At 49.0% G+C, this 16195-nt stretch overlaps 1 protein-coding gene across 3 annotated transcripts in view; it reads right to left on the reverse strand.

Moving 5' to 3' along the window:
* The window catches only part of SEMA4F (ssemaphorin 4F), a 131188-nt gene that overhangs the window by 80570 nt on the left and 34423 nt on the right, over positions 1–16195 (reverse strand). For all 3 annotated transcript variants that reach the window (XM_089777663.1, XM_075916064.2, XM_075916066.2), the window contains exon 2: positions 15102–15253. In XM_089777663.1, coding sequence (XP_089633789.1) covers positions 15102–15253 — 152 coding nt within the window. The remainder of the gene's footprint in view (positions 1–15101; positions 15254–16195) is intronic.

Below are 16195 nucleotides of genomic sequence, written 5' to 3' on the forward strand. Positions count from 1 at the left end.
GGAGCTTCTTAACGAGGACTTGAAATGTAGAACCCTCTGTTCACTGGTCAAGCCTTCACCGGGGGTAGGGCTATCAGGAAGTCCAGGGCTATATACAGCCCGCTAGTAAGCAACCAGGGAGCTTTGTGAAAAGGGGCAGCTAACAGGGACTTCTGTGAGGGAGTCTGGAGGGAGAGGTTGAAGGGGGCTAGATACACTTGACATTCCTTAAAACTTTTAAACTAAACCACAACCAAAACTACCTCATTTAAATAAAAACCCTATCAATAATCTAATTATCTGCAGGAGAGAATCCAGCAGCAGAGCGTGGCGATCCTGTTTGTTGCACCCAATGTAGCATGTACGATTACTGCCCTGTGGACAAGTGGCGTATGTGTGCATTCAGTGCAAGGAGCACCTGGCCCTCACACTGTGTACGGGCTTTGAAGGCCAGAGTGGCTGACCTGGAGGAGCTAAGGGAGGCAGAGAGGTACATAGATGAGGCTTTCCAGGACACTGTAGAACTGTCCCACCTCCAGGTCAGACAACCCCGGTGTTGTTAAAGAGGATGAAAGGCTCAGGGAAAGAGAATATTCATCTGGAGCAAGGGAAACCATCCTATGGTGGACTCCTTGTCGCTTTTGCAGATTCAGACTAACACGGCTACCCCTCTGATACATCCCATAGTAGGGACCATCCTTCCAGAGAATGTGGGATCCTCTCACACTGAGGATACATCTCTGGGGGAGGGAACTCCAGTCGTCAGGAAAAGGCAGGTGTTAGAAATGGGGGATCTGATCATTAGAAACATAGATAGCTGGGAATAGTGATAGAAATGTAGCCGTGTTAGTCTGGTGTAGCTGAAGCAAAATACAGGACTATGTAGCACTTTAAAGACTAACAAGATGGTTTATTAGGTGATGAGCTTTCGTGGGCCAGACCCACTTCCTCAGATCAAATAGTGGAAGAAAATAGTCACAACCATATATACCAAAGGATACAATTTAAAAAAAGAACACATATGAAAAGGAGAAATCAAATTTCAGAACAGAAGGGGGAGGCGGGGGGGGAGGGGAGGTAAATGTCCGTAAGCTAATGATATTCATAGAATCATAGAATCATAGAATAATAGGACTGGAAGGGACCTCGAGAGGTCATCGAGTCCAGCCCCCCGCCCTCAAGGCAGGATCAAGCTCCGTCTACACCATCCCTGACAGATGTCTATCTAACCTGTTCTTAAATATCTCCAGAGAGGGAGATTCCACCACCTCCCTTGGCAATTTATTCCAATATTTGACAACCCTGACAGTTAGGAATTTTTTCCTAATGTCCAATCTAAACCTCCCCTGCTGCACTTTAAGCCCATTACTCCTTGTCCTGTCCTCAGAAACCAAGAGGAACAAATTTTCGCCTTCCTCCTTGTGACACCCTTTTAGATATTTGAAAACCGCTATCATGTCCCCCCTTAATCTTCTTTTTTCCAAACTAAACAAGCCCAGTTCATGAAGCCTGGCTTCATAGGTCATGTTCTCTAAACCTTTAATCATTCTTGTCGCTCTTCTCTGTACCCTTTCCAATTTCTCCACATCTTTCTTGAAATGTGGCGCCCAGAACTGGACACAGTACTCCAGCTGAGGCCTAACTAGTGCAGAGTAGAGCGGCAGAATGACTTCACGAGTTTTGCTTACAACACACCTGTTGATACAACCTAGAATCATATTTGCTTTTTTTGCAACAGCATCACACTGTTGGCTCATATTCAACTTGTGGTCCACTATGACCCCTAGATCCCTTTCCACCATGCTCCTTCCTAGACAGTCGCTTCCCATCTTGTATGTATGGAACTGATTGTTCCTTCCTAAGTGGAGCACTTTGCATTTCTCTTTATTAAACCTCATCCTGTTTACCTCTGACCATTTCTCTAACTTGCTAAGGTCATTTTGAATTATGTCCCTATCCTCCAAAGAAGTTGCAACCCCACCCAGTTTGGTATCATCTGCAAACTTAATAAGCGTACTCTCTATCCCAATATCTACATCATTGATGAAGATATTGAACAGTACGGGTCCCAAAACAGACCCTTGAGGAACTCCACTTGTTATCCCTTTCCAGCAGGATTTAGAACCATTAAGTACAACTCTCTGACTACGGTTATCCAGCCAATTATGCACCCCCCCTATCGTGGCCCTATCGAAGTTATATTTGCCTAGTTTATCAATACGAATATCATGCGAGACCGTATCAAATGCCTTACTAAAGTCTAGGTATATGACATCCACCGCTTCTCCCTTATCCACAAGGCTCGTTATCTTATCAAAGAAAGCTATCAGATTAGTTTGGCATGACTTGTTCTTCACAAACCCATGCTGGCTATTCCCTATCACTTTATTACCTTCCAAGTGTTTGCATAGGATTTCCTTAATTACCTGCTCCATTATCTTCCCTGGGACAGACGTTAAACTGACCGGTCTGTAGTTTCCTGGGTTGTTCTTATTTCCCTTTTTATAGATGGGCACAATATTTGCCCTTTTCCAGTCTTCTGGAATCTCCCCTGTCTGCCATGATTTTTCAAAGATCATAGCTAAAGGCTCAGATACCTCCTCTATCAGCTCCTTGAGTATCCTGGGATGCATTTCATCAGGACCTGGTGACTTGCTGACGTCTAACTTTCCTAAGTGATTTTTAACTTGTTCTTTGTGTATCCTATCTTCTAAACTTACCCTCTCTCTGCTTGTATTCACTACGTTAGGCACACCTCCAGACTTCTCGGTGAAGACCGAAACAAAGAAGTCATTGAGCATCTCCGCCATTTCCAAGTTTCCTGTTACTGCTTCTCCCTCCTCACTAAGCAGTGGGCCTACCCTGTCCTTGGTCTTCCTCTTGCTTTTAATGTATTTATAAAAGGTCTTCTTGTTTCCCTTTATGCCTGTAGCTAGTTTGATCTCATTTTGTGCCTTTGCCTTTCTAATCTAGCCCCTGCATTCCCGTGTTGCTTGCCTATATTCATCCTTTGTTAGTTGTCCTAGTTTCCATTTTTTATATGACTCCTTTTTTATTTTGAGATCATGCAAGATCTCCTTGTTAAGCCAAGCTGGTCTTTTGCCATATTTTCTATCTTTCCTACACAGCGGAATTGTTTGCTTTTGGGCCCTTAACAACGTCCCTTTGAAATACTTCCAACTCTCCTCAGTTGTTTTTCCCTTCAGTCTTGCTTCCCATGGGACCTTACCTACAAGTTCTCTGAGCTTATCAAAATCTGCCTTCCTGAAATCCATAACCTCAATTGTGCTGGTCTCCCTTCTACCTTTCCTTAAGATCATGAACTCTATTATTTCGTGATCACTGTCCCCTATACTGTCTTCCACTTTCAAGTTCTCAACTAGTTCCTCCCTATTTGTTAAAACCAAATCCAGAACAGCTTCTCCTCTGGTAGCTTTTTCAACCTTCTGAAACAGAAAGTTGTCTCCAATGCAGTCCAGAAACTTATTGGATAGCCTGTGCCTCGCTGTGTTAGTTTCCCAACATATGTCTGGATAGTTGAAGTCCCCCATCACCACCAAATCTTGGGCTTTGGATAGTTTTGTTAATTGTTTAAAAAAGGCCTCATCCACCTCTTCCACCTGGCTAGGTGGCCTGTAGTAGACTCCTAGCATGATATCACCCTCGTTTTTTACCCCTTTTAGCTTAACCCAGAGACTCTCTACACAGCTATCTCCTACGTTCATCTCCACTTCAGTCCAAGTGTGTACATTTTTAATATACAAGGCAACCCCTCCTCCCTTTTTTCCCTGTCTGTCCTTCCTGAGCAAGCCGTACCCTTCCATACCAATATTCCAATCATGCATCCCATCCCACCAGGTTTCTGTAATACCAATGATATCATAGTTGTATTTATTGGTTAGCAATTCCAGTTCTTCCTGCTTATTACCCATACTTCTCGCATTTGTATATAGGCATATTAGAGGTGATAATTGGGGAAGCTATCTTTGTAATGGGTAAGATAACTAGAGTCTTTGTTGAGACCCCCGCGCAAAGTGTCGAATTTTAGCATGAATAACAGTTCAGAGGATTCCCTTTCGAGTGCAGTTTTAAAAGGCTTTTGAAGCAGGATGCAGGTAATTAAGTCGTTGAGACAATGTCCTTTCTGGTTGAAATGGCAAGAAACTGTTTTTTCTTTGTGATCCTGTCTGATATCTGTTTTGTGGGCATTGATCCTTTGGCGAAGTGTCTGAGACGTTTGTCCAATGTACAAAGCAGATGGACACTTTCGGCACATAATAGCATAAATTATATTTCTGGATGCACAGGAATATGTGTTCTTGATCTTATAACTCACTTGGTTAGGTCCAATAATGGTATCAGCAGAGTGAATATGTGGACAAAGCTGGCAACGGGGTTTGTTGCAAGGGAAGATACCTGGGTTGGTATTAGTGTGGTATGTCCTGTGGTTGTTGTTAAGAATCATCTTGAGGTTAGGTGGTTGTCTATAGAAGACTACGGGTCTGTCTCCCAGAGCCTCTTGAAGTTTGGCATCCTGTTCCAGTATAGGCTGTAGTTTATTGATAATGTGTTGGACAGGTTTAAGTTGGGGGCTGTAGGTGATGACAAGTGGTGTTCTATTGTTGGTTTTCTTGGGTCTGTCTTGAAGTAGATGGTTTCTAGGTATTCGTCTGGCTCTTTCAATTTGCTTTTTTATTTCTCTGGGTGGGTAGTTAAGGTTTATAAATGCTTGGTAGAGATCCTGAAGTTTCTGGTCTCTGTCAGTGGGATTAGAGCAGATGCGGTTGTATCGAAGGGCTTGGCTATAGATGATGGATCGTGTGGTGTGTTCTGGATGGGAGCTGGAAGCATGTAGGTAACTGTATGAGTCAGTGGGTTTTCTGTAGAGAGTGGTGTCTAATTTTCCATTGTTGATTTGTACTGTGGTGTCCAGGAAATGGATCTCTCATGTAGAATGGTCCAGGCTGAGGTTGATGGTGGGGTGTAGGTTGTTGAAATCTCTGTGGAATGTCTCCAGTGTTTCTTGGCCATGTGTCCAGATCATAAAGATGTCATCGATGTAGCGTAAGTAGAGAAGGGGTAAAAGGGGACAGGAGTTGAGGAAACGTTGTTCTAGGTCAGCTGGGTTTGTGATAACCGGGAGAACCATATAGTGACTTGCATCTGCCTGGTGTGGCAGTTGCAGATCTCTCATGACAGCTAGATAGACTTATGTGTAGTGCTGGTGAGGAGCCAGTGGTCATGATACATGTAAGTACCAGTGACATAGGGAAGGGTAGGAGAGACATCCTGGAGGCCAAACTTAGGCTTCTAGGAAAGAGACTGAAATCCAGGACCTCTATGGTGGCATTCTCAGAAATGCTTTCAGTTCCACGTGCAGGGCCAAGTAGGCATGCAGAGCTTCAGAGTCCCCATGTGTGGATAAGATGATGTAGAGAGGAGGGGGTTAGATTTATTAGGAACTGGGGAAACTTTTGGGACAGGGGGAGCCTGTACAGGAAGGATGGGCTCCACCTAAACTAAAATGGAACCAGAATGCTGGCTGACATTCTGGTCATAGAGCAGATTTTAAACTAAGGGCTGGGGAAAGACGATGGGTGCGGAGAAGCACGTGGATTGGACAGAGCCATCTCTTAGGAGAAGTTCTATTAAAAAACAGTTACGTACCTTAGTAACTGTTGTTGTTCAAGAGTCTGGTATAAGCCTGGTATGCTGTCCTCGGGCACACCCATAAAACACTTGACATGGGCCCTGGGACTTGTAAGAGGGGCCCGCGCCTGGATCCAATAAGGGGCAGGAGTGATACCTATTATTTCTCCCATTACCATTTCTGCTCCTACGGTGGGGGAACAGGAAATGGCCTTTGAAAGGGAGGTCTTGGATAGTGGTCTGGAGCTCCGGGGGCACTCCAGACACCTGCAGCAAAGAGTTACAGCCTATGGCCATAGTGCGAACCACCACGTCCGCAGTATCCAGGGCTGCCTGGAGGGCCGTTCAGAATATTACTCTGCCCTCCTCTAAGAGGGACTTGAGTTCAGGGCTGGAGTCTTGTGGGACAGCTCAATGAATTTATCCATTGCAGCCCAGGTGTTGTAAACAATGCTTGTGTGTGACAGTACTGCCCGGGACGTAGTACCGGCACCTCCAGTCAGAGCTTACTTGGAAAGAACGGAGTGTACCGGCACCTCTGTATGCAAATGTCCAACAGTCAGTGGGCTGCGTGACTTAAAAGGGCAATGCCAGCCTCACCCTGGTTTTTTTTTTTTTTTTGGCTAAACTTTACCCCTGGAGTACCGGCACTACTATTTATTTTTTTTAAAACACAAAAAAAGGCACTGGTTGTAAGCACAGCAACTCAGCTGCACCTGCCTCGCCTGCTGGTTAGCTGCCTGAACCACTGGGGATCCTGGAGGAGGATGAGAGGAGATGCTAATTCCCTTCTTGTGGGATGAAATAGTGGCACTCAGCCTTCTTATCAGTGGGCGGAATGGAAGCCAGGGTCTGCCACAGTGCCTTTGTCATCTTTGACACAGTTTTGTTCACTGGCTGGACCACCCTGGGGGGAACATCAGCCTGTAGGATGTTGACAGTTGGGTCTGAGTCATCTGACACCTTTTCAGCCTGTACCCCTCGACTCTGAGCCAGGTGATGGAGAAGGCCCTGGTGCGACCTTAAGTCCATGGAGAGCACAGATGGCAGCACCCATCCAAGAGCCTCATCAGGGGATGAAGACAACCACCCCTTGAGGTCTGCTGCCTCTGCATCCCAGGCCTGCGAGGGGGTCTGGGAGGCTGCTAAGGATTCCAGCATGTGAGGTTGTGACAAGGATGGCCCCCTTTCAATCAAAGGTCTGGGCGAAGGCTGCCCCTGGGGGTAGGGACTGGCCTCATGTAGGGGAGTGGGTCAGTCACTGATGGAGAGGTCCTGGACCCAGAGATGATGGACTCCACTCTAGAGGGGCGCACACCCTGGCTCTGGTGCTACGCCCAGAGGGTCCAAAAGGACCACTGACCAGGAATCTGCCACTGGGGTAGCCAGAACTGCTGCGCTGGGTGGACCAGGATAAATTGTGGAGTCCAGAACTTTTGCTGGTGCCCAGATTGCACCGACATGCAGTGCTGGGCGCAGTTCCAGGAGTAGGACCTAGGTGACAAACAGAGGCTAGGGACAGCCCTCCTTACCCATCCTGGCTAATAGCAATTAATGGACCTAACCTCCATGAATTTATCTAGCTCTTTTTTAAATCCTGTTATAGTCCTAGCCTTCACAACCTCCTCAGGCAAGGAGTTCCACAGGTCGACTGTGTGCAGAAATTCCCTTTATTTGTTTTAAACCTGCTGCCCATGAATTTCATTTGGTTGCCCCTAGTTCTTATATTATGGGAATAAGTAAATAACTTTTCCCTATTCACTTTCTCCACACCACTCATGATTTTATAGACCTCTATCATATCCCCCTTTAGTCTCCTCTTCTCCAAGCTGAAAAGTCCTAGTCTCTTTAATCTCTCCTCATATGTGACCCATTCCAAATTCCTAATTATTTTAGTTGCCCTTCTTTGAACTTTTTCTAATGCCAATAGATCTTTTTTGTGATGAGACGACCACATCTGTATGCAGTATTCAAGATGTGGGCGTATCAGGGATTTATATAAAGGCAATAAGATATTCTCCGTCTTGTCCTCTATAACTTTTTTAATGATTCCTAACATCCTGTTGACTTTTTTGACTGCCACTGCACACTGCGTGGATGTCTTCAGAGAACTATCCACAATGACTCCAAGATCCCTTTCCTGATTAATTGTAGCTAAATTAGCCCCCATTATATTGTATGTATAGTTGGGGTTATTTTTTCCCCAACATGCATTACTTTATATTTAGCCACATTAAATTTTATTTGCCATTTTGTTGTCCAGTCACTGGCTACAGCTACACTGCAGGCTTTTTGCTCAACACACGTTGTTGCGCAAAAACTTGCGGAGCATCTACACTGCATGCCTGTTCTTGCGCAAATACATTTACATTAAAGCATCAGAAAAGAGGGCTTCTTGAACAAGAGTTATTCCTCTCCTCATGAGGAATAAGCCCTCTTGCGCAAAAGGCAATGTGGACGGGCAACAGGGGTTTCTTGCGCAAGAGAGCATCCACACCATCATGAACGCTCTTGTGCAAAAGCACATCTCTTGCACAAAAGCACATGGCAGTGTGGATGCGCTCTTGCGCATGACCTATTGTGCAAGAACTCTTGCACAAAACAGTTCTTGCGCAAGAAGCCTGCAGTGTAGACATAGCCACTTAGTTTTGTGAGATCTTTTTGAAGTTTTTCCACAGTCTGCTTTGGTCTTAATTACTCTGAGCAGCTTAGTATCGTCCACAAAATTTGCCACCTCACTGTTTACCCCTTTCATTTATGAAGAAGTTGAATAGGATTGGTCCTAGAACTGACCTTTGGGGAACACCACTAGCTACCGCTCTCCATTCTGAATATTTACTATTTATTCCTACCAGTTCTCAATCAATGAAAGGATTTTCCCTCTTATCCCATGACAACTTAATTTACGTAAGAGCCTTTGGTGAGGGAACTTGTCAAAGACTTTCTGGAAATCTAAGTACACTGTCTACTGGATCCATCTTGTCCACATGTTTGTTGACCCATTCAAAGAACTCTAACAGATTAGTAAGACATGATTTCCCTTTACAGAAACCACATTGACTTTTGCCCAACGATTTATGTTCTTCTACGTGTCTGAACATTTTATTCTTTACTATTGTTTCAACTAATTTGCCTGGTAACGAATGACGTTGGACTTACCATAATATAGCGAATACAACCTGCGGGTTATATTTGTTTTTACAAATGCCCCCCCACCCCCCCCCCCCCCCCCCCCCACACACCCCTGCAGGCTATAGCCGTATGCGGGTTATATAGGGGGTTTTTTTTGGGGGGGGGGGGAGGGTTAGGTTTTTTTTTTAAAAAAAAACAGAAATGGCAGAGGATCCCCTCCTCCTGCCCCCCCCCCCTTCACTACCTTTGCTGGGCTGGGTACAGAACAACACGGGGAAACTTACAGGAGCCCCAGAGCCGGGGCAGAGACATCCCCAGCAGAGGCGGGAGGCTCCCAGCCCGGGCTGACAAAGGGAAGGACCCTGGAGCAAGTTGCAGGCGTGGGGTTTGGTGGTCAGCAGCAGCAGCGGGAGTCTGCAAGCTATGCGGGGGGGGGGGGGGGTTATACGGAAAGGAAGACAATGCCTGGCTGAGTACCGAATAAAGAGGGAAACTTACAGGGGCCGCAGCAGCAGGGAACGCTCTGGAGCCGGGGCAGAGACATCCCCAGCAGAGGCGGGAGGCTCCCAGCCCGGGCTGACAAAGGGAAGGACCCTGGAGCAAGTTGCAGGCGTGGGGTTTGGTGGTCAGCAGCAGCAGCGGGAGTCTGCAAGCTATGCGGGGGGGGGGGGGGTTATACGGAAAGGAAGACAATGCCTGGCTGAGTACCGAATAAAGAGGGAAACTTACAGGGGCCACAGCAGCAGGGAACGCTCTGGAGCCGGGGCAGAGACATCCCCAGCAGAGGCGGGAGGCTCCCAGCCCGGGCTGACAAAGGGAAGGACCCTGGAGCAAGTTGCAGGTGCAGGGGTTGGTGGTCAGCAGCAGCAGCGGGAGTCTGCAAGCTATGCGGGGGGGGGGGGTTATACGGAAAGGAAGACAATGCCTGGCTGAGTACCGAATAAAGAGGGAAACTTACAGGGGCCACAGCAGCAGGGAACGCTCTGGAGCCGGGGCAGAGACATCCCCAGCAGAGGCGGGAGGCTCCCAGCCCGGGCTGACAAAGGGAAGGCCCCTGGAGCAAGTTGCAGGTGTGGGGGTTGGTGGTCAGCAGCAGCAGCGGCAGGAGTTTGCAGGCTACACAGGGTTTTTTTTAAATACGGAAAGGAAGACAATGCGGACTGTTCCTTGAGGAAAGCAGCATATCATATATATAGTAGCCCATTCTCTGTGCGTCTGTAACGCTGACGTACATGGCTACACCCCCTGGCCACGTACGTCAGCGCCCCGCCCCCCTTCCCCTGTGGCGGTTCAGCCAAGCGCTGCGCCGCATGCCACGGAGGGAGGGGAAGGGGGGCGGGGCCCCACGCAGGGAGCAGAGCTGGGGGGGATCGGGGGCTGTGGGGGAGGATGGGGGCCTGGAGGAAGGGGGGAGGAAAGCAGCACTGGCGGGGGGGAGGAGCGGGGTTTCTGGGGGGGCCGTGGGGTTGGCCTGCAGGAAGAGGGGACAGGAAGCAGAGCTTGGGGGGGGATCGGGGGCCGGACGGGAGGAGGGGGGGGCGGGAAGCAGACCTGGTGGCGGGCGTGCAGCCACTGGCCACAGCCGGACCCCAAACATCCACTTCCCTCCGCTTGCTCTCTGGCCACAGGGGGCAGGGCGGTGATGTACATGGCCGGGGGCAGGGCTGTGTACGTCACCGTCCCCCCTTCCTCCCCCCGCCATGGCGCTGAGTGGTGCGTCCCTCAGCCGGGCTGCCGGGGTGGGGGGGCGGTGACGTAGACAGCCCCGCCCCCGGCAGTGTACATCACTGCCCCGCCCCTCCTCCCTCCGCGGCGGCCCAGTGGAGCGCGCAACACTCAGCTGAGCCGCCACGGAGGGAGGGGGAGGGGAAGGGGGCGGGGCCGTGTATGTCACCGCCCCCCTTCCCCTCCCGCTGTGGCGCTCCGGCTGAGTGCTGCGCCCCTCAGCCGGGCCGCCAGGGGAACCAGCAGCGCAAGGGGCTGTTTGGGCTCCCCCGGGATGGGAGGGGTAGGGAGGGCGGTGACGTACATGGCCCGCCGCCTGGCCGTGTATGTCACTGCCCCCCCCCCCCCTCGCGGCAGCCCAGCTGAGCAGGCAGCACTCAGCCAAGCACCACGGCGGGAAGGAAGGGGAAAGGGGAAGGGGGCGGGGAGAGACGGATGGGAGAGAGAGGCAGGAGGAGGAGGAGAAGAGAAAGGGAGAGTGAGAGGTAGGAGGGGGAGAAGAGAAAGAAAGAGACGGAGAGAGAGGCAGGAGGCGGAGGAGAACTGAGGGAGGCAGTAGGAGGAGAGAGAGAGAGAGAGAGCACGAGCGCGCACGCGCTCAGAAGAGAAGACCTGAAAATCCCATCTTATGACGGGCTAATTGGCTAGTTGTAATTTAATAATAGAGACTGTTATGTTCCAATTCATTAAAATTCTTTAGAAGACATTATAATACATTAAAACAAATTTTAAAACATTATTGTGCAACTAGTAAAAGAATAAAAACACTGTAAAGAAAGGCTTCACATTCTCATTCACTCTGAACTCTAGAGTCAGCGCCAGCAACATCCTCCTCAGCATCTGAGTTGTCAAAGCCATCAAAACTCTCATCATAGTCAGTATCTTGAAAAACATCCATAGCCAGGGCGAGATCAGCTTCGGTGACATTTGAGGTTTGTGTTTCTGAATCAGAATCACTATCGTACTCTGAGTCAGAGCTTGAAGAGTCATTGTTGGGTAGAATTTCACACTTGCAGAACCCGTTGCGAATAGTTGCCGGTTTCACTCTGGTCCAAGCTGGTGCCATTGTCCTTTACAAAAGCCACTACACTCAATTTAAAATCGCCAGCGTATGACTTGCGCTTAGGCATTTCTAAAAGCTTTAAAAAGTTTGAAAAGCTTAAAAAGGATAAAGGTTTTCTTACTGTTTGGCCTTATCAGCTGTGGCTCATTAACAGCTAATTATAGGAGCTTCTCATTACCATCATCAACTTCAGCTCACTGACAGGTGATTAAAAGGGCTTTATTCACTGAGTCTCTCCTGCACGGGGTATACAAAGATTTCTAAACTCAAAAGGGAAAAACCGTGGGGTATACTTGGGTGCGGTGTTTATATAGGGTATATTCGCTAAATTACAGTACTGGTCTGTAATTGCTGGGATCACCTCTAGAGTCCTGTTTAAATATTGGCATCACGTTAGCTATCTTCCAGTCATTGGGAACAGAAGCCGATTTAAAGGATAGGTTACAAACCACAATTTCCCATCTGAGTTCTTTCAGAACTCTTGGGTGAATGCCATCTGGTCCGGGTGACTTGTTACTGTTAAGTTTATCAATTTGTTCCAAAACCTCCTCTAATGACACCTCAATCTGGGAAAATTCCTCAGATTTGTCACCTACAAAGGACAGCTCAGATTTGGGAATTTAATTAAGCAGGATTTTATGTCCCCACTGTTGACTATGATTTTGTCTCATGAACTATGGAGGAGGAAGCAGTTTGTTGGGCCTCCTGCACTGCAGTGGCGCTGTCCTGTATGAACTATTTGTGCAGCTGGGCCCAGAGTTACTTTTTTGGGTTGTTTGGTTTTGGGCACTTTCACACTGCATATTTCATTTGCTTTAGTTCTTAGTTGGGGGAAGGGGGCACCAGTCCCCACAGCCCCACGGCTCATCTCCCAAAGTCAAGCCCCCCCTCCCCCTTCCCAAATCCTACAGCCCTGCTGCACCCGCTACTCTGGGCATATCATCTCCGTGCACCCGCACCCAACCGTACCTACCCTCACAGCAATGCACCATGGAAAGTGCCATGAACTCAGAAATTTCATGATGTGCTCAGTGCATGCCCACATGCCCCATTCCTGTTCCACCATCCCTATTGGGGATTTGAAAGTTTGATTATTTGGCAATTTGCATTGACTATTCGATTAGTTGATAAGCGTGCTTCATACTTCAAAGGCAAAAGTGCTGCGGGGAGCACGGAAGTGGCAGTGCTGCATGGAGCCCAGGATCAGCTGGGGACCCCAGTCTCCACATGGTGCTGCCATTTTGAAGGACCCCCACCGCTTCCCCTCCTTGCTGCCTCTGAATATGAGTCAACAGTGTGATGCTGTTGCAAAAAAAGCAAATATGATTCTAGGTTGTATCAACAGGTGTGTTGTAAGCAAAACTCGTGAAGTCATTCTGCCGCTCTACTCTGCACTAGTTAGGCCTCAGCTGGAGTACTGTGTCCAGTTCTGGGCGCCACATTTCAAGAAAGATGTGGAGAAATTGGAAAGGGTACAGAGAAGAGCGACAAGAATGATTAAAGGTCTAGAGAACATGACCTATGAAGCCAGGCTTCATGAACTGGGCTTGTTTAGTTTGGAAAAAAGAAGATTAAGGGGGGACATGATAGCGGTTTTCAAATATCTAAAAGGGTGTCACAAGGAGGAAGGAGAAAATTTGTTCCTCTTGGTTTCTGAGGACAGGACAAGGAGTAATGGGCTTAAAGTGCAGCAGGGGAGGTTTAGATTGGACATTAGGAAAAAATTCCTAACTGTCAGGGTGGTCAAATCTTGGAATAAATTGCCAAGGGAGGTGGTGGAATCTCCCTCTCTGGAGATATTTAAGAACAGGTTAGATAGACATCTGTCAGGGATGGTGTAGACGGAGCTTGGTCCTGCCTTGAGGGCGGGGGGCTGGACTTCCAGTCCTATTATTCTATGATTCTATGAAGCGACTAGTGTGTTGACTATCTGACAAGCATTTGTCTAAGGGGACTGGTAGCCCCTTACTAAAACTCTGTGGGAGTTTTTGGTTGGCCAGCTCCCAGTATCAAAAGGGGAAGGGTCCATGAGACTGACAAACCCCAGAGACAATGGAAAGAGGCCAACACTCCAGCTCAGCATGATTGACAAGTTGGACAGGCCAGTGAGAAAAGCAAGAGGACAGGAGCTCCCTGTGAGCTGGGACTGTTCAGGGTCTCTCTGAGCAAGGAGAGAGCTGAGAGACAGCTAAGAGGAGTGCAAGCTGTGTGCAGAAGAAGTCCTGCAGCAACAGAGCCAGACACACACAGCCCAAGGAGTACAAGCTGTGGTGAGGGGCAGTCCTGCAGCGACAGAGCCAGACACACACAGCCCAAGGAGTGCAAGCTGTGCTGAGGGGCAGTCCTGCAGTGACAGAGCCAGACACACACAGCCCAAGGAGTACAAGCTGTGGTGAGGGGCAGTCCTGCAGCGACAGAGCCAGACACACACAGCCCAAGGAGTGCAAGCTGTGCTGAGGGGCAGTCCTGCAGCGACAGAGCCAGACACACACAGCCCAAGGAGTGCAAGCTGTGCTGAGAGGCAGTCCTGCAGCGACAGAGCCAGACACACACAGCCCAAGGAGTACAAGCTGTGCTGAGGGGCAGTCCTGCAGCGACAGAGCCAGACACACACAGCCCAAGGAGTGCAAGCTGTGTGGAGAGACAGTTTTTGCAGCAGCAGAGCCAGACACACACAGCTCAAGGAGCGCAGACCCTGTGTTGAGCAGCAGACTGGCAGTGCTCAGAGAGCCAAAAGGAACAGAGAAGCAATGCAAGGAGCTGGAGACTGGCCAAGCAGCACACCCTGCAGCTGGATGTGGTGAGCAGCTGGGACTTGCAAAGTGTGGGGAGAGGGGTCTGGCCACTTAGAGCTTGAGGCTGTGTGGTCACTGCCAGAGCAAGCCTGTCCAGCCTACAGCACATCCAGGGCCTTTAAGGGGCCTATAAGGAAGAGACTGTGGACTGTCCTTACACTCTGCAGGCTGCTGTTTTGATGTCCCCGTGCTACAGAGCAGGGCTGTGTGTTCTCATTTAACCATTCTCATTTTTTCTTATTCTTTTCTCTTTAATCAGTTGATGTTTAATAAATTGTATTTGCTTTGAACCTTATGAAGTGATCACTGGGCCAAGAAGACCTGCAGTGTAAAGAGAGCACCTCGGAGTGGGGACACCCTAACTCCTGCCCCTAGTGACTACAGGGTTGGGGATTAAGCCCCAGGAAACCTGGGGTTTCGAGGGCTCTGCTACTCAAGAGAGTGGAGGGGGAGCCCTCAGGATCAGGAAGCCGTGGGGTAAAGGAAGTGGGAGCGGGGACTCAGATCCTTTCGCTGGTCCATTTCACCGGGGTGGTATAGAAGCCAGGAAAGTTCCCCACAATAGCGGAACCATTCCCCTGTTTACATTTGCTTACTGGATAGTAACTGGTTGTTCATGTCCCTAATTCCTACAACTCCCTGGTGGCATCTCCTGAATCAGACCAGCCCACACATACACCCCGCCAGGCCCGTGATCACATCCCATATGCACCCACCCTCCTCCAGACGGCCCCACAGAGTTTGGGTCTTGTGCTCACCATCTTGGCAGACTGGTTGACTGACTCCAACGGCAGGGCGAAGATGGCATTCTTGGCTCCCACATACAGAGTCCTGGTTTGTGGGGACACCAGGAAGATGCTGTAGTTGGAAATGGCCTCCTGGGAGAAGCGAAGAACCATCTGCTGCACATCTGCAATCAGAGAGCAAGCACATTGTCTATCCTGGGCAAGTGGCTAGCAATGCCTGACAACCCAGCCCCACACGCACTGACCGGAGTGGGCCAGCTTACAGGGTAACCAAGCATGTGTTCAGCTTCAAGATCCAACAGTTACCGGATGTTTCTGATCCGGATGGAAAGGGGGTGCACAAGTTTAGCTGCACTCCCCTGGCCCTTCAGCCTGAAAGCTCCCGTGCATGTATCAATGACATGCCCCACCACTACCCTCATCTCCAATGGTGTTTCACTCCAAGCCTCCTGCGCCCCTTAGTGGGGGCAGCCCCAGTGGGACCAACAGTGCGTGCTGATGCAAGCAGGGCTCCCGCGAGTGCTGGCATTGAACACCATGCCTCAGGGCACTGACCCAACACTGGACTAGACACAGTGTTGAGGCTCTGGGCCTTCAGGAGCCTGCCCTATGGTGCCCAATGCCCCCCCACCAAGAAGCTGAAAGGAGGTAATTGTGGGAAATGTTAAGGAACAGCTGGAGCTCAGCCTAACATAAGAACAGCCACACTGGGTCAGACCAAAGGTCCATCTAGCTCAGTGTTCTGTCTGCCAACAGTGGCCAATGCCAGATGTCCCAGAGGGAAGGAACATGACAGATAATCCTCATGCGATCCCTCTCCTGTCATCCATTTCCAGACAAACAGAGGCCAGGGACACTATTCCTACCCATCCCAACTCTCAGCCATTGATGGACCTAACCTCCACGAATCTATCTAAGAACATTCATAAGAAACAAATGAAGCAAAAATTTTAAATGAATCAACAAGTTCCACGGAATCTCCATGGATAGTAATTCCATGCTCTAATAAGAATATAACAGTAGAGATCTATTATTGACCACCTGAGCAGGACAGTGAGCGCGACTATGAAATGCTAAGGGAGATTACAGAGGCTATCAAAATAAAA

Source organism: Pelodiscus sinensis, chromosome 4, assembly GCF_052426305.1.
Source record: "Pelodiscus sinensis isolate ZL-2025 chromosome 4, ASM5242630v1, whole genome shotgun sequence".
NCBI lineage: Eukaryota > Metazoa > Chordata > Testudines > Trionychidae > Pelodiscus > Pelodiscus sinensis.